The 22,138-nt window shown below is 40.8% G+C and overlaps 1 protein-coding gene across 2 annotated transcripts in view; it reads right to left on the bottom strand.

Moving 5' to 3' along the window:
• Window positions 1–2,633: 2,633 nt before the first annotated feature.
• The window catches only part of PRTFDC1 (phosphoribosyl transferase domain containing 1), a 90,966-nt gene continuing 71,461 nt past the window's right edge, over window positions 2,634–22,138 (bottom strand). The window contains exons 4-9 of one of the 2 annotated variants that reach the window (XM_081145933.1): window positions 18,660–18,725; window positions 11,126–11,143; window positions 9,628–9,710; window positions 9,100–9,146; window positions 5,952–6,028; window positions 2,634–3,903 (exon numbers count right to left, since the gene is read on the bottom strand). In XM_081145933.1, coding sequence (XP_081002059.1) covers window positions 3,856–3,903; window positions 5,952–6,028; window positions 9,100–9,146; window positions 9,628–9,710; window positions 11,126–11,143; window positions 18,660–18,725 — 339 coding nt within the window. In that variant the 3' untranslated portion in view covers window positions 2,634–3,855. The remainder of the gene's footprint in view (window positions 3,904–5,951; window positions 6,029–9,099; window positions 9,147–9,627; window positions 9,711–11,125; window positions 11,144–18,659; window positions 18,726–22,138) is intronic. The other variant, XM_081145934.1, reaches the window with a different exon arrangement.

The following is a 22,138-nucleotide window of genomic DNA, read 5'->3' as shown; positions in this document are numbered from 1 at the left end:
TCCTAGCTCTTGTAAACCATGGGAGATAACAAATTAATATTGTTGTTTAAGCTACTCAGTTTTGAAGTGATTTGTGACACAGCAATCAATAACAAATACACACTTTCTATAGCTTTTTCACTTATGTTTGTATTTTGTTCTTATAGAAAATAAAAATGCACAAATCTCTTCCATCTTTAAAAGCCCTCTAGCTATGGTTATGTGTCTCTGCTTTTTGCAGCCAGTTTTTTAAATGAGTCATATACACTTACCATCTTTACCCACAACTTCTTCACTGGTCAACAGCTACTAGACTCTGGACACAAATGAGGTCACAGTAACATTAGTTCAGGCTTATTTCTCCCACTTAGAAAATGCAGGGCCTCAGCACCCCACCCTGCCTAATGCTCTCCCTTCCTTACTTCTGATTAAAGTCCGCTTTGGCACAAACAGCCACCCCCCTCTGGCTGAGAAATTGCAAAAAAAAAATAAAAAAATCTATTTTGAGCAGACTAGAAAAAGATACCCTTTTAGGAAAAGGCACTTCCTCTGGAGGGCTGATGCAGTCCTCAGCCAGGGTCCAAGTGGAGTGTGGGCTGGCTTTCAGGCCTTACCTGCTCCCCTGTCAAATGTCCTTGTGCAGAGCACCAGCAGCACAGGCTGTACAACCATATGCAGTAGCTGTTTCTGGGGTGCTCAGAGCCTCCTCACAGGCATCCATCAACATTCCTCTCGCACTGCTCTGGTCTCCTGTGGACGCCTCTGGCCCATGAAACCTCTGGACGGTGGCATCTTGTGAAGCACCCTGGATGTGGACACCCCTTCCAGCCCAGAGTGCTCCCCAAACTGCAGAATCCTTGGGATCCTAAAATGGAGCTCTTTTCCACTCCTCTCTATACCAAAGCTGTGCCATGATCCTCACTGAGACATCGAGAGCGACGTGTCTGCCCCACCATGTGGCACAAAGGCTATCATGAAAACAGCTCTGTCAGCTGGAGTCCTTGTCTGCTTCTCTTCACAGGGTTCGGGATCAATCATAGGATATGATCAGGGCCAAGAAACAACGCAGCCCTCTCTGTGTATATCTTCTTTCCTTTCTGCACAACTCCCAGCATCAGTGAGCAAATCTCCCTTTCACAGTCCCCTTTCTCCCTTCCTGAAACTAGCCGGCCCCCAGGCCTCGGACATCATCTGGGGATCCCAAAGTAACTCCTTGATAACAAAGTAAATAACACTCCCAAATACTACTTTTGTACAAATTTGCCAGACATCTGGGTGGAGAATGTGGTTTAGGGTTTTGATTTCCTAGAACATAATACCTCTATTACAAAAGTGACGAAATATTTGCATGACACCAGCTGTCCAGAAGTGGGATAGGTTACCTTCTCTCTCCATTGGGAAAACACAAGTTCACCCCACGGGAGGCTGACTAAATGCCTGTTTGTGCTCTGAAGGGCTGTTTGCAGTCTCAGAAGGCATATTTATGGAAAAAAATCCGCATATAAGTGGACCTGAGCGGTTCTAATCTGTATTGTTCAAGGGTCACCTGTATTTGCCGTTCACATTGGGGGTATGTACACAGTTCAATATGTGATACAGTTCAGTCTAGAGAGAAAGGTCCAATTTATAATGAGGGGTTCTAATTTGTTTGGAAGATTCCAAAGTATTACTAATTATGTTACTTTATGACTGTAGTAAAAGTATTATGAATTATTGTAACTAAACCTACATTTTTCCAATAAAACATATCACAAACCTTTTCTTTCTACTCATCAGTTTTGGAACACTGACTTAATAAATTTATTGGTTATTAATCAGGCAATAAGCTTTCACGTTGTTTGTCTAGGTTGAATAAACTCAGTGGTATTAAACAGAGTTTTGCAAGAGAAAAAGAAATACCATTTTCCCCAAGATGACATTCTTAGATATCACTGTCAAAATATCTGATAGAAAAATGTTGTAAGAATGATTAAACTTCTTGAGTATTTAATGATTTTTTCTTTTTCAGCATTAACTAGGGCAAGTCCTCAAAATCTTGTGACGTATTTTATCCTTTCAATTTGAATAAACATAAAGCTGTCAAAAATGATATTGTTATTAAAATTCAAAAATTTAAAGACAATATTTTAATAAATCATACTTTATAGATAATCTTATACTTAAATCAAATGTGTCTGGATTATTTTAAGTCTTCTGATATAAATGTGGCATAATAAAAAATTGTGTTTAGAACATTAATTTTGCTAGATCAAGAAATAGGCCAGCCAGTTAGAGAGAATAATCTATCTATTATTCAGATCCTGTGTCTTCTATGGAACAAAGCTAGAAGGAATTCCCTTTACTGGTTTCCCCCTTGAGATATCTGGGTGTGGTTTATTTTCTTCTCTGGCTGGAACAAAAATATGCAGGAAAATCTTATTCTACAACTAAAATTCCTTGTTCTTACAAACAAACTTAAGGAGGAAAAAAGCAGCAGATCAAGTCTGGCATAATCGTTTGCTTATACTGGTGCATATATTGGATTTTTTCCAGGTTAACAAAAATAAAGCCACAGGGAAGATATATGCAATAATATATTTAAGCTACCAGCTCACACACATTTTAATAGCTGAAAGTATATAAAAATATGAAGATGGAAGAAAAACAGTAAGCAGTTATGAAACATAACATGGTTTCTTATTCTTTATTAGTTTAAAGGAAGCTAGAACCTGATAACAATCTGCCACATGCAGTTCAGAACCAAACAAAGGCTGCTTAGTTATTTATTTGTGCTTGCTCCTTTTAGGAAGTGAGAAAAAACAGCTCTATGGGCACTCAAGTTTATTTTCACTTAAAATCCCCGTAATTTATAAAGTATCTTATAAAACAGGGAAAATGGAAAAATATTATTCAGAAAAAACTTCCTTAAGTATGCTTTTTTTCCTATAGTGCCTTGGATTATATGATCAGTCTTAGAAGGCTACTTAAAATAATAATTCAACCTCTGTGTTCTTGTTTAGGAGAACACATAATGTTTTTTTCCTTTGGTGCAAATAAGAGGAAAAATTTATTCTTACTTAGTTTTGAGCATCGAAAACACTTGCCCCTTGCCCAAATTCTGCCATTTGCTCATGTCCCACAAGAATAAAAGGATGCCACTTAGAAACCGGGGCCTTGCTGCCATTGTATTTTTTCTAATTAAAATTCAGAGTATTAAGCACAGTTGAGTACATCCATACATCCATGACTTACCGTTATCACACACCGGAAGCTCCAATCAAGAGCACTGAGCAAAGCTCATTTCATAACATCATTAACATTCATTGTATGCTGTGGTTCAGAAAGGCTTTGTCAAAGCAGATAATAATGGCCTGTCAGAACAGCGCAAACAGAAATTTATATTAAATTGTCCTTTCCCTCCTTTTTTACTATGGGAATCTAGTTGCATTTCCAGTACATGGGCTCAGAGCTTAACTTAAAAGCCTTCCAGTTTCTTAAGACTGCAAAATATTACCAAAAATAGAGCATATTTTTTAAAAAGTTGAGTGAGAAGTATTTGAGTAACTAGGTGGGGGTCAAGTATTCAAGCACAAAGACTATGAATGAAAACAAAAGAAGGCGTAGCTCAGGAGTGTGAAGGGAGATAGAACTCGTGAGTCACAAGGTGCAGTGTTTAATTTGGAACACGTCAAATGAAAACATTGCTTTCTTTTCCTTAAGAACTTTTGATACTCTCTGTTATAATCTCAGAAAAGAAAGCTCTGTCATCAAAACATTTTTTTCGTTTCTACCCTGCTGAGTGAAGATGCCTGGAGAGACAAACTTGACACGGTGGTTTTCTGAATGAAGTTGTAAGTATGATGTTATCTGGAGATTTGATGGTGAGAATTTACTTCTTTAGACTCGATACTTTTCTTTGCCGTGTTCATTGATCACGCATATGTGCTGAAAAAATAAAGAATTTAATAATGCATCAGTTTCTTAATAAAATAGGAGCAGAAAATGTTATGCAATAATAACAGACTATCATCTCATAATTGGTTACTGTTTATTTAAATATAAGAGTGCATTTATATGTGTGTGTGTGTGTGTGTGTAAAATCTAAAGAGAACCATTCAAATGCTTGACAAAAATGTCTTCATTGTTTTAGTTTTGAGCCTTTTTCTGAATTTGGCTCCTTGGGTCTATAATAACCAGAAACGCTGAGGGAGCAGTATAACTAACTGTTGTGGAGATAGAAGTCTCCTATGGTATAGCCCTGAGGGTGAATAGAGAAATAGCCACAATAAAAATAATATGGACTCGTATTTGATTCTTTTTGGATAGCAAGATGTGCCAGGAATATTTTGATTGCAAGCAACAGAAATGGAGTCAGGCTAACATAAGCAAAATAGGGAGATTTATTGATAAGATACTGGGTAGCTCACAGAAGCAAAGAAAGGGCTGAGCAATGAAGGAACTGGAAGGCAGGAACAGGGGTAGCTCCAGACTTCAGTTCATTGCGTAAGCCCCAAACTCCTTGGTCTCTGTGATTTTGCTTTAAGTTTCTAACTCTTAGGAGAGAGAGGGACTGGTTGATCTATTTTGGATAAGATATCTAGGTCATTCAGTAATGGTCAGGATCACACAGCTGGGGGCCATGTCTATATGTTAAAATGTTAAAACTGTGGTAGGCAATTAGACAGACACGAGCAGAACAAGGACGATGGGCCAGGTACAGAAGGTCACCTGGGCAGAAAACTCTGGGTGCCTAGCAAAGGACAATTGTAGCATAGGACCTCATCCCCAGGGTGACCTTTCCTCTCCTAGCATATTGCTGGTCATGCAGCTTGGACCCCCTGACCTTTCCTCCCTAGGGATAACATCTAGGCCTCAGTTGTATTCCAGCTCCAGGCCCAGAAAAGCAGCAAAATCAGACAAGCAATGCCACGGCCAAGGCTGACCTCAGGACCAGCTGCACTGAATAATGACCCCCTATTCTGGTACCCTGTCCTGGAGCAGGGTAATTAATCAGGGGAGACCCCGACCCTGAAAGGACACACCTGGAAAGCTGCTGAATATTCTATTGAGGTTTTACCCTGGGACCTCCCCTAAAATCTCCACCCTGAAGACTCTTAGGACCCAGTGCCCTCTCCCTCCTGGAAACACCCCAGCACTTTTCCCCTCTACCTTCCCATTTTCCCAGGTGTGTCACCTTTACCTTCCTCAGTTCTAAGTTCCAAGGGCCCTTCCTTTGCCTCCATAACTTGTTTCCTAGCCCATTTCTTCTACACATTACTTCTTCTACCTCTGTGATTTTCCAAATAAATGGTCTCCTACAGTTTGAGTCTTGGCTCTGAATTCTTTCCCAGCCAGAACCCAAGTACTGAGGTTGCTGAACCTAGATCCGGTCTGACCCCATAGGTCTAACACCTGGTGCCATTCCCACCAACAAAACCACTGCTCCCAAATTGGGAATAGTTAGGAGCTAGCTGCAGGCCACTCTAAGGGGTACCTACTAGATTTCAAGCACCAACACAAACCAGTTTATAGAATACTGACTATTACTTGGGGGGGGGGGGGCAGGGGTGGAGGGAGTCAATGGAGGAAAAAGGAAACATCTGTAATACTTTTAACAATAAATTAAGAAAAGAATATTGACTATTACTATGGGTGAGTAGGCATAGTCAATGACTTGGAGAAAAATCAATATCAAGCCATAGTTCTGCTTTTAGCTTCTTTTTTTCTTTAGTATAAAATAGATAATAAAAAAACTTTTTAAAAAAAGAAATAAAATAGAGATAATCATAATTGCTCCTATCACCCTAATTCCCATCTTGCAGGGTAGGGGGGAATGAATTGAGATTATGCATGCAAAGTGCCCAGAATATTCCCGACATGGAAGTTACTCAATAAATGGCAGCCATCATTACTACTATTTCAATAATTTGTTAAATTGATGGAACTATTAAGTTCTGGTGAAATGGGGGTGGGGATTTGCATGCAAGACTTACATTCAGATCTCTGAAGTATTCGTTGTAATCTAAGGCATAACCCACGACGAATAAGTCTGGAATCTCAAACCCAGTATCTGAGCAGAGGGAGAGAAGAAAAAAAAAAAAAAAAAGAAACAATTTAGATAATTCAGATATGTATAAAGCCACCCGATGCTAGTGCTGACATGTCAATGGTGAGGACTTTTTATTTAGGCAGAAGCAAGTGAGAAAAGTGATAAGCAATGCATAGGATGAGCCGGGCAGGGTCCTGGACCAGAGTGAGTACTCAGGGAGACAAGTCAAACAAGCCAACATACAATAAAGATGACTGTACTCCTGGTATCCAGACCTGAGAGAGGCTCAGGCAGCCCAGGAGTGAAGAAGAAATAGGCATGAGTTAGTCATGTAGCCCTGTTGTTCCAAAGCAGTGCCCACTGGTATAATGCCAAAGGAAACACTCTGGAAAGCACGAAGCGCAGTTCACACTGCAGGTATTACAATATTGAGGTAAGGGAAGAGGTGTGCAGGCTGTTGCAACTAAGGTGATCCTCCCGCTGTCCTCAGTGTCCTCAGTGGGGGGGTAAATGGCTGGGAAGCAAAACCTGGGAGACAGCGTGACAGCAAGTGGGACCGTTCAGCTTGAGGAAGGGAATGCTTGGAGCTCACAATGCAGAGGACAATAATTAGCTCTTTATCTCTATTAAGGGCAGGAGGAGAGTAGCTGGATTTAAATGCAGTGGAAGGTACTTAGGTTAAGCAAAGGAAGAATTTATTGAAAGGAAGATGGTTTTTATTGAAAAGGATTTTTAAGAAACAGGCCATAGCTGTTTTTGGAGGTCTTGAAACAGAATACGTGTGTTTGTGGACCAGCGATTTTCAAACTCTTTCCAGTGTTTTGGAATCTATGTTTGTTAATCAGAGTATTGCAGATGAGAGATGTACTTGTTTACTTTTATGAAACCGTACTTTGGTGCAGCCAATGGACTTATAACCCAGAGAAAGTTACTTCCACGGTACTGCCCACCACAATTTGATCCCTATGATCAAAGACGCTTTCACATAGAGAGATCAACTGGTTCCTGCTCACAGAACATGCTAGAGGCGGGGAACTTATCTTCTGGGGAACTACATTATGTGTCACTGTTAGGAAGCCATTTGATCATCCAAACTGTAGGTTCTTGAGAAAAAGAATCAGAGGAGATGGACGAGCAGAAGAAAAGAGGTCATTGAGCATAGAGGAAAGAGTCAATTAGCGGGAAGGAACAAAAAGTAAAAAGACTCAGAAATCCAGAAAGAAAGAAGAAACAGAGACTCTGAGCGAGCTAAAAGAATATTAGGAAACCCCAGGAAACCCTGGTTGTAACAATAATAATGACCTGACAGCGAGCAATGCAAACCCGAGAACAGGTGTGGCAGCTCAGACTGGGAAAAGCCAGTGGGGAAAGCCAACCTTCAGAGCTGCATGGAGTAAAAGGAAGGCTTGGATGAGTAGTCTGGGAACCAGAGTGACCTATCTCTGGCCGGTAAATGTGTGCAATTTCTACTCCTGTGTTTGCAATTGCAGGTGTTACAGGTATATTGCAAGTGGAAGAGCAGTGATTAAAACCAGACTACCTGGGTTCAATACTGACTCTACGCTTACAACTATGCGACCTTGGCAAGCTTTTAACCTTGTTATGTTCACTTTTCTCGTCTGTAATGTGGGCATATCAATAGCACCTACCTTAGAGGGTCAAATGTGTTAATCTCTGTGGAGCTCTTAGAACAGGGCAGGGAACATCATCATCTTTTACTAGTGTTCACTGTTATTACTTTATTAATGTAATAAATAAATATTGCTATAAGTTGCTATAAGTGATGCAAGAAATTTGTAATTAACTGGATGTCTGAAGTGAACGTCTTTCAATTTCAGTTAAAACCTTTGCTGTACAGTGTCTTACATTATTTCCTTAGAAGACTTCTGTTTACTAACCTTGTCCAACTTTAACTACATCCAGATTATATTCCCCCAAACCGGTACCTGGACAGGAACACACTACTGGGTCTATCTGCCCAGAACTGACGCTGTTTAGATTTAATACATCCCACACTGGAATGAAACTTGTTTTTTAGAATGAAGAGTCACTGGCTAAATGTCACTGGCACATTACCCATCCATAGCATTCTCCTCTCGCTGTAATGTTTGTTCAGCTTGCTGATGAGAACCGTAGCCAAATTATCCCAGAGGCTGTAGAGCAAATGTAAGTTATAAAAAGCAAGCTGAAGTCTGCCTATGCAAGTGAAAAAAAAATCACCTCCAGTGTTAGAATAATAAATAATCAAGCTGCTTATTTATCCTTCTGCCCCAGATGAGGACAGTCTTCCAGAACACACGTCTGAAGGCAAGCGTGAAGACAGCATCTATAGATATTTGCTCTGTGAATTCTCTGTTTTTGTTCGGCTTCTGTGAAGTTATATTTATTTTTTAATTTTTTAATTGAATTATAGTCGGCATACAATATTAGATTGGTATCAGGTGTACAACATAGTGGTTTGATGTTCTTATACATACAAAATGATCAGCACAGTAACTCTAATTACCATCTGTTATCATACAAAGGTATTACACTATTATTGACTATATTTCCTATGCTGCCCATTTAATTCTCTGTGTTATTGAACTATTGTTTAGAGGTGGTGGGGAGATGTCTTGGGTTTCCCCTTCTGTGTGCTAAACTTCGGGCTCGCTGAAGGTCAGCATTGTGCCCTGTCTGGAAACAGTTCCTGGGGATGGTATGAGAATACCCCTAACCATTACAAGTGTCTCTCCATGTCTGATTGGTGGGGACAGCGGTCACAGCAGGACACCTGTGCATCCCAGTTAGTGCAGAGAGGTCGAGTCTCTGCACCACCTGAAACCTATCATCTGAATTCTTTGGAGTTAAGGTGCTAAGGAAAACCAAGCACGCACACAACTGAGTTCCTGTGAAAGATGCGAGTCAGAAAATTTAAGCCCCTTGTAAAGAGTTCTAGCCTCCCGAGCAAGGCTGGGGAGATCAGGGAATATGTGTGAGTCTATCAAACCTATGCAGCTTCCACGAATTCCTATTTGTCAAATAGGAATTTCTTAAACACAAACCACCACTACGAAGCAACCCATTAGCAAACAAACACCAAAAGCACTTACAGTCAGGTCTAAAGCCATCACTTCTAGGTGTTCTCTTCACCAACAAACTATCATTAAAAAAAAAAAAAAAAGCTTTAGTGATCCACATAAAATCTCTGTGAGTGGCAAATAGAATGAAACATCATTAAAATACGTCGTTTTTAAAATATGTATTTTTTCCCTTGAGCATATGGGGCATCGTCACAGCCCTCCAATTCATGCTTCTGCCACTGCGGCACCACCTCAGTGACTGTGGATGAAAGGAAGGGAGGGGGCCCTGGCACGGGGGGCCCAGCCAGCTGCTCCTGGAAACAGCTAGAGGCAGTCAAGAGGGGCTCAGCCACAGCAGAGCATGTCCGTTCCCTTTTCTCTCTCTCAGGCCAGCAGTCAAATGGGCTATGTGTACAGTGTGGTCAAGCTGGAACACCCCAGAGCAAAGGGTCAATGGTTTGGAACAGACTGCACTCTCTGGACACAGCATCCTGTGTTAGCATCCCTCTAGGGCTGGTATGGAAAGTCAGAAACAACAATGATGTGTGTCCTACTCACCTGGCCACCTTAATCATGTTGGGCTTGTATTTTTTTATGCTGCTGAGCAGAACTTTCATGGTCCTCCCTGTTCCAACAACATCCTTTGCAAAGAGAACAGACAGATTCAACCAAATGCAGTTGGGCAGCACAGTAGATTTTTCATTCAGACAGATAATTATATTCCTTATTAATAATGCATCATAATTAGAATTGCAATCAAACTGGAGTCAAAGTAGGAGGCAGAAATGGTTCTATTTTTTTAGATAGGTGCTTCTTTCTGGAAGCTGCATTTGGGGAAATACATTGGTAATTATATCTTTGAATCTTTGAGCTGGGTTGAAAGGCTAAATTCAGCCTTTGGAGAGCGAGCATGTGGGGCTCCTCACTGAGTACATTCGGACTCGTGCAACGCACATTCAAGGACTGCATTTGGCCCCGAGGTTATGTAACACAATACAGGATGCATGAATTTTCATGGACCTGGGATGTACATCTGAATACACTGAATGGATAAACACCTCCTCCTTACCCTCCCCGCTCAACAGGGGACTCTGTGGCTAGGAAGTGAGATGTGTCTGGACAGCAGCTGGTGACAGCCCTTGAATTCTGAGAGTGCGGGCCTGCCGTGAGCCGAGGCTCATCTCCGCTGATGAGCTGCTGCTCAATTAGAGTAGAATGGGCAGCAGAAATTTATTGTCCTCGGGACAGAAATCAGCTGTCAGGAGCTGATTATCAAAACAAGCGGTCTGAATTTAGCCAGAGTTGGGCAATTCGTTTGGCTAGAGGGTCTACTTCATGGGTCATGTCTGAGCCAGAAGAACTGCACATACATATGGCACACAGGGCACCCGTGTAACAAAAGCTTGAAGACGGCTCCCCTGAATTTCTGCCAGCTGATAAGACAGGTGTGCTCCTGAGGGAAACAGGGACATTTGCTGTATTAGTCCACTGCTGCCACAGGGCCTGTTTTTTCTTTTTTCCCCCCTATTTTCCTTCCCTTTCTCTCTTTTGTTCTCTCTCTCTTCCCCCCTTCCTTCCTCCCTCCCTCTCTCCCTTCCTTTTTAAACAGAACCAATTAAATTAATTCATAGCTTTACTTTGGACCGACATTTTAAAATTGATTGTATTTATGATTTGCATGCTGAAGGCAGAGTTGTTCAGAGTCATTAGAAGTCATTAGCAAGAACACTGAGTTAAGGGTGAAGAGGGTTCTAACCTTGGTTTAACTATTAGATAAACTTGGCTTTGTAGGTTGGTTTTCTCTTCTGTAAAAATGTCTGGCTCACAAATAGGTATAATAACCAATATAGACATGTGTGAAAGTAAATATATAAGAGCTTTTTTATAAGTTATTTCAAGTTAGCGACTCTAGTTGGCTCCTAATCAATGAATTTGGAGAACCATGCACACAGAAGGAATTCAATAAATTCTTGGACAGTTTGATAACAAGTTCTATATTTTAAAACTCACTGTTCATCCTTTCAACTTCCAAATATGGGTAAAAAAGTCAGCTTACCTCAACAATGAGGACATTCTGAGAAAACAAAAACAAACAAACAAACAAACAAAAACCCCAGTTATTTTAGGATCTCGTGCAAATCTGGCTCACAGGATAAACACACATTTTGCTTATAGTTGGAATTTTGCAGTTTACTTACTTGGTCTTCCCCATTCATCTAACCTAAATGCTGGAGGTAATCTAAGCGACCAGACTCATTTTAACAGTCTGTCTGCAATGACTTGCTGCTGCAATATTTTCTACTATCTATATTCAGGTTAGGAGCAGGCTTATCTGAGGCCCTGTTACCCGTCTAAAGAGCTATCCTCTGTCATCCCACCCAGCACTCTTTGGTATGCAAAGCTTACTATGCATTTCCCAGGAAAACAAAGCTCACATAAACTGCCTTGGTCATGGAGACAGTGCTCGGTAGAGGGATCATGCATTCGGCTGGGACAGCCCTATTTCTGCATAGCCACCAACATCACTGGGGACTCTGTACTTTCGAAGTTTCAACCCTGAGGAAGGGGGTGGGATGCAGAGAGGGCTGTCAGGTGCCTGGTTTATATTTTCAGCAACATGGGTAGGTTCCTTGCTATGCGCTTTCAAGTCATTCATTGACTTCTGCCCTAAGAGCGCTGGTTATATTTCATTTAAATTTCTTGTTTGATACCTGTGTTCTCCACTAGAGTATAAAGTCCATGAGGGTGGGAATCATGTTTATCTTGCTTATTACTGTATTCTCAGTCCCTCAGCACCTGTATATAGAGGCTAAGCAATTATTTGTTGGATGAAGGAGTAATAACTAATTATACTTATTAATGAGTTAAAATCAACCAATTAAATGGATTAGTAGTTACATGTCAGTACTGTCCCACCAAATTAAAATATGACCGTGTTATTATGCCATTCCAATTAGCCGAGCGGTGTGGATATTTCCTCAGGGTATCGGTTTCTTTTTTCAGATGAACTTTCATTTATCCCAATGATTCAGATAGTAGCTTAAAAATGGGATCAAACCTTACACTTTATGTATCTCACTTATAGCTAATGCAAAAGAGATGTGATAAAAATGTTAACCAGCCAACCAAAAACTCTGTTAAATTTGCACCATGTTACTTTAATGTGTCAATTGCATGCTGAGGCGAAATTCTTTCTGGAGGTGTTTTTCTCTCATGTATGGTATTTTATTCATTAAATCCGTTTTCAATCTTAATTTTGTCATTACAATGTATGATTATTCTGTCAATTTTTGAAGCAGGTGATATTCCCAGTATCCTCTCTACCCTGAGAATATGACTCACCCCGGTATTCTAAACACATATGCTCCAGTCTTAACCACCACTCGTAACAGTTAGTCAGGATGTGATTTTTAGTCTGATTGAGACGTACCAACGATGCTCATGAACCAACAAGAATACTTGGAGAATATCTGCAAGGCTCCCCACTCAAAAAAAGGCCGGAGGGTGGGGGATTTTAGATCTCCTAGTGCCAAATTAAAATCAGTAGTTCGCAGTCTCTTTCTGTTTTAATCTGATAATGAAAAACTTTCCAATTCTTTCATTAGTAGTATATGCCACTGTCTGGATTTTTCAGTGGCCCATATGTTATGTGAAAAGCTCACCTCCAACCAAAGCAATGCCTTTCGCCCCTTTGGAAGCTTGATTCTATCATGTGAAACAAAAAGTAGCCCAAGAGGAGAGATAAAGCAACCACCCCAATTTGGAAGCATTTTTACCAGTGTCTAAAAGAACTAATCTCTTTACGTTTTCCTATAGCTTTACAAGATAAGGCTAACTCATCTTATACGATCAATATATAACATGGAGACAGGTATAGAGCAGTTGCTCAAGAAATGCCTGTGGAACAAATCAACAATTCTGACCTCATTTCTTTCCCTTTCTCTAGTTCACTATACTTTCGATACACCCCCCCCCCCCATTTTTTCCTTAAGGATGTACAACTCCTCTTTAATTGAGCTACACTTAATGTCTACTGATTTTAATTTAGCACTAAGAAATCTTCTAAAATTCCCTTTTTTTTTGAGTGGGCAGCCTTGCAAATTTCTTCAGAACACATTGTGCCTCCTAAACACTTGCAATCCGACAACTGATCACTAAATCTGATATGTTCGCCAGTTTCTGTCTTAGTCATCTCATCACACCTAGCTCATTTCCTCCCAGAAAGCCGGCAAAATCTGCAGCCTGGGGCCACCAGCGAAATTCTATGCGGAATCTCTGAAGTGTTTTCTTTCTCTGCTATTGCATGATCCTAATTGAAGCTAATCACGTCAAGCTTACTAAAGAGGAGGGAAGAAGCAAAGAAGGAAGGAAAGAATGATACAAATCTAAATGGTTTTCTTAAACAGGTTATTCCTACTTTCAGTCTTTTAAAACTCAAAAATTATATCACAGATCTAATCGGCAGCAGCGCAGTGTTGCGGCTGTGGTCACACCACGCAGAGGGGATGCCAAGCAGGAGTGTGAAGGTAAACCCTGGGGAGACAGAGATGTAATTCAGCATTCCATTTTATGTGATAATTCACGAAATTGCCAGAAACATCAGTCGGTGGGCATTTCCATTATTGTTCTCAGCCTAGTCATATGCAATAAAAAGGAATGATTTCAAGAGTTAAGGCAGCCAAGGAGGACATGTTGGCAGGCTCCCATGTTCCGCTCTGGCATTGGATTAGGAACTTACTTGGGGCTGGGGGTGGGCACATCTCCCGAATCTTGCACTTAACCTGCACATCTGTGTTTTCCCCTTGCCAGGCCTGAGCTTGTTTCCGTGCATTTGGTTTTAGTCCACCCTTTCAGAGATTTCTCTTGAACATGAATAAAATCTTCTTGCTCTATAGACATTTTATGAAGTGCCAGGATTAAATCAACTTTGAATAAAATCAGCCAGAGAGCAGGGTGCACCGACAGCTTAAACTCACTGAGTAAAATGCTTTTAATACTGTGAGTGAAGAGACTATTGAACTTCATTATTGAGGGCTCCCTTTATTCAACAGCCATGACCTATTTAAAGGCATGACTCAGCCAGCTTCCCTTGTGAGCTTCTCTCTCTTTGCTACATAAAAAAAGAGGAGAGAAAGAAAGAATGAAAGGAAGGAAGGAAGGAAGGTAGGAAGGTGCATGGGGGCTGTCTAGAATCTCCCTTTTCTCAATCTTTAAACCCACAGGTCTTTAGAGGGTTTGAGAGTTATATAGGACAGTTATGGGGCTTATAATGCTTTTAACTCATAGCATGAAATTACACAGGTAAGCTATTTTCCCTTTTTTTTTTTTTTTAATATATCTTTATTGATTTCAGAGAGAGGAAGGGAGAGGGAGAGAGAGAGAGAGAAACACCAATGATGAGAGAGTCACTGATCGAGCCCACAGCCCGGGCATGTGCCCTGACCTGGATAGAACCTCGATCTCCTGGATCCTAGGTCGATTTCAACAGCTGAGCCACGCCCGAAGTAGTTCAATTACGCTCAGGTTTGCTCCACGCACACCACCTCCTGGCTGGCCTCCCTGCCTGCAGTCTCTCTCCCTTCCTTCTGTCAACTCGACCCTCCTGCCAGGTTCATGTTCCCAAAACACAGCATCATGATGTCAACTCCACTCAACAAATTTTGTGGCTCCTCTCTGCTTTTCTGAGCAATTCAAACTCTTTATTGAGAAATTCAATGTATTCTACACACCAAATCCAATTTACATGTTCAGTTTTTTGAATTATTGTTTCCCTACTTCTGACTAATTTCCTTCACTCGCACTGGTCCATACCTGTCCTCTGCTCTCCTCTCCCCTCCCCTCATTCCATGCTGTTCTTCCTCTCTCTTATGTGTTATTCCTGGACCTTCTGGTCCCAAGGAGAACCTCATCTTTCTCTCACTAAGACAGTTACAGTCCCAATAAATCATTCCTTCTTTGAATTTCTTTAAGCTCAAGGAAAGAGCCTTGTGTAGAGAGTATTTTAGACAGAGAGCCAGGGAAGTTCTCTCTTACATAGGAGACTGTAGGCTGAGACCTGAAGGATAGGACAATGGATTCCAGGCGGTGGCCACAACTTGTCCAAGATCTTGGCAAGAAGGAGGTTAGGCAGTGTGGTTATAGCACTGTGAGGAGGTTAGGGTGGTGTTCGATGGTGCTGGGAAGGAGACAAGGCCAGATCACCCAGGTTTTACAAGCTGTAAGGAGTTTGGGTCATAATCTCAAGTACTGGGTATGGGGCTGCCAGGTGAAATACAGAACACCCAGTTCAATTCGAATTTCAGATAAATAACAACTAACTTTTTAATTGAAGTTTGTTCCAAATGTTACATCGGACATACTTAAATATTTCATTATTTATTTGAAATTCAAATTTAACTTGGTATCCTGTTTTCCATTGTTTTTGCTAAGTCTGATAACCCTAATTGAGAGGTTGCTCAGAGGTTTTGGTAGGCAAGTGGTGCGATCCAATTTGTATTTTAAGAAGACCCCTGTGGCTGGTTTAAAGAGTGACAAAAGTTAAATAAAGGTAGAAGTTCAGGGAGATGAGTCAGTCTATCATAGGTGGCCTCGCCCTGGAAGACCTGTGCTTCTCAAACCTTAATGTCCAAAGAAATCATCTACGGATTTTGTTAAAATGAACTTAGTTCAGAAGATGTGGGGTGGGATCTGAGATACTACATTTCTAATAAGCTTCCAGGTGGTACTGACCTTGCTGGTTCCTAGATCAGAGGCTGGCAAACTGTGGCCCATCAGCTAAATCTGGCCCACTGTCTATTTTTGTAAATAAAATTTTATTGAACTATCGATACTTGTTTCCATGTTACCTATGGCTGCTTTCATGCTATGACGGCAAGAGTTAAGCAGTTGCAACAGAGACTGTATGCCCCACAAAATCTAAAAGACTTACTATCTAGCCCTTACTTGAAAAGTTTGCTGAACCCTGCCCTAGACCACACTTTGAGAAGCACGGGTCTAGATTTGGGCACTTACCAAGGAGATTGAGGGAAGTGGACAGATTTGAGATATACTTGAAGGCACAGAGTGTGGTCTACACTGGCATATTCACATTCCCTTCTGCTGTGAGCTAGGCTCCTTGAATGGCAGGATCTTTAACCTTACAGTGTTGTGATGGTTGAGAACCTGGCTAATCGATACTGATTCATCTTAGAAATACTAACCCAGTGTGTCCTAAGCCCAAAGGGTTTTACTTGGCATATGCTGAAAAACATATAGAAACACATCCATGGACACACGGAGGGTGTGAAGATGCTGCAGAATGGTACCTGGCAACCTGAAAGAATCATTTATGAGGCTAGCAAAAGTTGAATCTGACTGTTGGCTGGTTTCCCCTCTCTCCTACCTGAACTTCCATGATCTCTACTTTCTCATGAGGGTGGCCTTTGTAGTAATTACAGGAGGGGATACTGAGGCAAAGCGCTATCACCCTTTCTGCTCACTTTACCCCCAGTAAGAAAGTATCCTTCCTTCAACCTCTTTTCTGTCTCTTCAGGGGAAGGACTATCCAGTACTTACCTAAGAGGGAAATCACTCTAAAAGGAAATAGAAGATGATTTTAGAAGGAAGGACAGAAGGACCACAGTTCTGTGTGCAGTTTTTTTCATGGAGGCATTCATTTGAGGTTCTTAGAGTGTCCAAATTGACAGACCCCATGGTAAAAGCACAAGGCACATTTCTATTGTGCCATAAACCTGTAAGGCAATGTCATACAATGAAGTACTAAAATGTCTTACCATGTTAACTAGACGTTAACTAGACTTATGTTGGTCATTTTGCAAATACCGAAACATTGTGTGGTACATCTGAAACTAATATAATGTTACATGTCAATAGTACCTCAAGTTTTAAAATGTGTATTCACTTAGAACACAGTTGCTATTTATAAACTTATCTACCTGAGCTTTCATTCAGCTCTTAGGAGAAAAAAGTACAGTAATAATATTAGCTCGGTATAATGACTTAAATTAGGTTTGCCTCATCTTTTCCTAAATGAAAGCAATGCTTCATACAGAACTAACATTTGCTTACAAAAACTATATAAAACAGATGTAGTTTCATATTGGGCTGTGTTCAGTATCACTTGCCAGCTTTTGACCTTCAGGAATTCTAATGACATATTTCCACAATATTAGTGGCTGCAACCTAGCTTTACCTCTGTTGTTTACTTCCCCATTTGATAAGAACATAATGCTTAAGATGGGTGATCTGATACCACACACATTAAGTTAACTATAAAAGTATAACTATAGACTTACACATGTATACATTGATATGTTATAGAGTCTGAAGTGATTGATACATGCAAATTTTCAAATATCAATAAAATTACACATTTCATAAAGATAAAATAAAGGTAAGTGAAAAGATTTTTAAAAAATGACATCGTTTAAAGACCATTCCAGGGGTGTTAAAAGTTATGAATTTCTGGAAATTACTTTGAGTATTTTAGCTTTCTAGGATGTTATTTTTATATATTGAAGAAGTAACATTAAATGGTGGCCTAGTGATACATTAACATCAAGTTAATTCCAATTTCTATGGGACATAATTTACTGCTAGATAGTAATTTAACACTTGAATGCCCCAAGCTGCCTTCAGAATAGAGGGAAGTAGCTGTTTTGTCGTGAGCCCTTGTGGTGGTAGAGTGTCCCCAGAGTTATTACTCATTTTTGTATCAAATGTGACTGATACTCCTTTCAACCATCCGTTCATTGCATAACAATAACAACCACAAATCTGAGAGATTAAGCTTGTGCAACAGACTGAGCATTTTACTTAGAAATCTGTTGTTCAGAGATAATGAATACAAGATATATCAGGAGAGCTGAACAAAAACAAATTCTGTGTTGCTTTCATTCACGGCAAAACTTTCACTTAGGTCACACTGCAGCGAAGGGCATCTGCTTTAGGACACAGCTCTTCTCTCAGATGCACACATTTCTGTCAGAATCCAAACTTTTTTTTTCACTTGACTACCAGCATTGGCAAGTTTTGGGATTCTATGTTAAAAATGAAAGCATTTCCCTCATGATCTAATGGGTTAAATCTTTTTAATAATGGGGAAAAGGGCAAAGGGCTGAAAAATGTGCTGTCACAAATGTCTTTTTTTTAAATTCCTCCCCAAATTTTGTACATTTCAACAAACCCGTTTATTAAATGTCTTACTGAAATGCCTGGGTGCTTAGGCAGAGATGAGAGGCATAAAGCAGACAAATAAAGGGAAAAGCTTCCTTTTCAGGAGGTACCTGAAAGGGTGAGCAGAAAAGAAAGAACAAGGAGTGCCAAGGGGTTTTGTAATACGAGGTTGTCTGAAATAAGATTGGAAGAAAGCTCGCAGACGAAAGATTGGGTCTGCATCATGTCCTGGAAGCATTATAAAAGGAGTGTTTTATAAAGGAGAAATCATTAAAAGAGTTCACACATCCATTTGCATGAATTAGCAAACCCTGGAGAGTGCCTGAAATGTACTGCAAGTGCTGACCTGCGATGAAGGTCACTGATTTCCCCACATCACACATCGGTGCGAACTGAGCAGAGTTACATTAACAAACCTTTCCAGCCAGGGATGAGAGATCATAGCCTCCAATTATCTGCATCTCGCCCATGAACTGGTCGTTCTAAAAAAAAGAGAAGCCGATATTTTACTGCACAAGAAAACCCGTAGAGCATATTTTCCCGTCTACCCAGCCAGTGGCTGGATTGCTCCGCACAAAGATAGCGCACATAGCTAAGGCAGGTTCTTGGTTGCCTATGGTTACCAATAGCCTGGCTGCTCCCTGCTTGAGACAGAGCATCCTAATGACTGCGGGAGAGAGGCGACGGGAGGAGTGGAGAGAGGACAGACAGACCTAATTTGGGAACAAAAAACTGGAAGGTGTCTCAACCTCTCCTGAGGCAGACAGAATGGGAGAAGACTTCCCCGGGGTGCAGAGGGCCACGGGAGCCCCAGGAGTGGGCCAAGCATTTGTCAACTGTGCCAACATGTCCCGGTCATAGTTCTGCAGTGGGGAATTAGATTGTGATTCCCAAAGCAATCAGAGGCCTCCTCCACTACCTACCAGCACAGGTCATTTTCCTCAGTAGATGTCAAGGGCAGGACTAACAGGCCGCAATCAAGAGATGACAAAGCCTCAGGAACTCCCTGCACTTCCAGGAAAATGAGACCCAGAACCTTCTGTGGAAGACTTTTCACTGAAATCCCATCAGAGGTTATGAGCATTTGCCTTCCCAGTGTTTGTGTATGGTACATCATCCTGCCCTAATTAAAGCTCCCATACTCACAATAAACAAAATATGGGTTGTTAACTTAGTCAACATCACAACAAAATAACATGGGGGCAGGACAGCAGCCAGAGTGCAGGCAAGTTGTTTTCTGGCCTGTTACGGAGACACATTCAAGGAACTGAAGCAGATACTCTCCAGACAACTGGCTCCCCGGCCTAGCAAGACTGCGGCGATGTTGCAACGCCTTGATGCAAACAATGACCTCAGGGAGAAGACGGCAATGTAGGCACCACCGTACACCGTGTGGAACCAGGACGCCTCTTCCATTACTGCTGTGGGCGGCTCTTGCTTTTGCCAGTTCAGTGCTCTCCTTTTTTTTCTGCCAAGGCGGCCGGCCCCGTCTCTTTCTGAGGGGAACTCATCCCTCACGGGTCAGGTGGGCCTAGGCCTTAACCACGCAAACCGGCTGTGCCTGAAGACATACCCAGCCTTGGACGCTCCACCCACTGAGGCTAGGTGATGCCCCTAGGAATTTCCTTGGGTTGGTTTGAATTGGACTCTGTCACTTGCAACTGAGTCTCATTCTACACATAGAGTTACTTTGTCATAGAATTGTTCATCTGGGAAGGGGAACAAACAGCCAAACGACCAACGTAACAGTTTAGCCAATAAATCAGGGTTTGTCTTTTTACCTTTTTGCTCAAGAGGAAAAAGAAATGACCTTAACATGCTTTTACTTCTGCTTGGTAAAGCATTATTCACTCCTTACTGCAAAGGGGTGGAGAGAGTTCTTGAAAGTGGCCCACCACCCTAGCTGGTTTGGCTCAGTGGTTAGAGCGTCACCCTGTGGACTGAAGGGTTTTGGGTTCGATTCTGATCAAGGGCCCCAGCTGGGGAGCCTGAGGGAGGCAACCAATTGATGTCTCTCTCTCACATCAATGTGTTTTTCTCTCTCTCTGTCACTCTCTCTGAAAAGCAATGGAAAAAATATCCTCTGGTAAGGATTAAAAAAAATTTTTTTTTTAAAAAGAAAGTGGCCCACTAAATTAGATAAAACCAATAATTTTCTTCTTATGGGAACAGATCTTAAAAGGAGAAAATCAAAGAATATCCAGAATTTCCGGATCTTTTGCTGCTTTTGTACAGGCATATATAATCATATATCAGCAAGGCATCATGTCAATAGGAAGAACTTGTAAAAAATGCTGGAGAAAGTTTTGTCATTTCTAGAGGTGCTGAGATATAGGAGTTAATATAGGAGTTAACATATGGAGAATTTCTTCATATTAGACTCAGATATGTTTTTATTTTTTTAAGATGTGTTTTTATTGATTTCAGAGAGGGAAAGTGAGAGGGAGAGAAATATTGATGTGAGAGCAGAACATCGACAGGCTGCCTCTTGCACAGCCCCTACTGGGGCCTGAGCCTGCAACCTGGGCATGTGCCCTGATGGGGAATCGAACCAGTGGCCTCCTGATGCATGGGACGGTGCTCAACCAACTGAGCCACACCAGCTGGGCTCAAATATGTTCTTAATAGCAGCTGGAAAAATAAAATTTCAATACCTCCAGAGGACTGAGGTATGCAGAACTGGATACAACTATTAAACCACAAAGTTTGATGTAACAAATGAGATTTGCCAGAGCAGTGTATTTCACAATACTTCTATCATCATCTCTATTCTATTGATTAAAAACAAAAAAACTCCCACAATATCTCAGAAAGCTAAATAATGTACTCTAAGTCACACAGTGGTGTGTGTTGCTAAGCAAGTCTTAGTTCAGAAAGTCCTACTTAGTCCAAGTTTATAACATGTTTTATTTTTTATGTTTAGTTATTTATTGTTGACAGTATTACAGAAAACCTCCATTTTCTCCCCCTTTACCCACCTCCACCCAGCCTCTGCCCTGCCTCCCCCTGGCCATCACCACACTGTTGTCTGAGTCCATGGGCTACACATATATGTTCTTTGGCTAATCCCTTCACCTTCTAGAACATGTTTTAAATATTGGATTTGTCGTATTCATGTGGAATTTATATCTTCCAAGTATATGTATAGTCAGTTGTCGGAATACCATTTATTTAATTGTTTATTTTTTCCCCTACTGGTTTGAAATGTCATTGGTTTTGATTTGATAATATTTAATTTGGGATTGTTCATCTTATCTTCATAAGTAATACTGGCCTTTAGTTTTAAAGCAAAGTGATATTGGCTTCATATAATGAGTTGGGTGGTTCTTTATTTTTTCTGTTTTAAATTTTATTTTTCAATTACAGTTGACATTCAATATTATTTTGTATAAATTTACAAAGTGATCGCCCTGATAATCCAGGTACCCACGTGGCACCATATATAGTTATTACAATATTATTGACTTTATTTCCTATGCTGAACTTTACATCCCCATGACAATTTTGTAACCACCGATCTGTACTTCTTAATTCCTTCAACTTTTTTATCCAGTGCCCCAACCCCCCTCCACTCTGGTAACTATCAGTCTGTTCCCTGAATCTACAAGTCTATTTCTATTTTATTTGTTCATTTATTTTGTTCTTTATGTTCCACATATAAGTAAAATCGTATGATATTTGTCTTTCTCTGTCTGATTTATTTCACTTAGCATAATATCCTTTAGGTCCATCCACGCTGTCACAAATGGTAAGATTTCATTCTTTTTTATGTCTAAGTAATATTCCATTGTATATATGTACCACTACTTTTTCTATCCACTCGTCTGTTGATGGGCACTTGAGTTGCTTTCATATCTTGGCTATTGCAAATAATGCTGCAATGAACATAGGGGTG

This window comes from Miniopterus schreibersii (assembly GCF_964146895.1).
Source record: "Miniopterus schreibersii genome assembly, chromosome: 1".
NCBI classification, from domain to species: Eukaryota; Metazoa; Chordata; class Mammalia; order Chiroptera; family Miniopteridae; genus Miniopterus; species Miniopterus schreibersii.
Note: the sequence above shows the minus strand (reverse complement) of the source record. Positions and strands in the feature narration are given on the sequence as shown.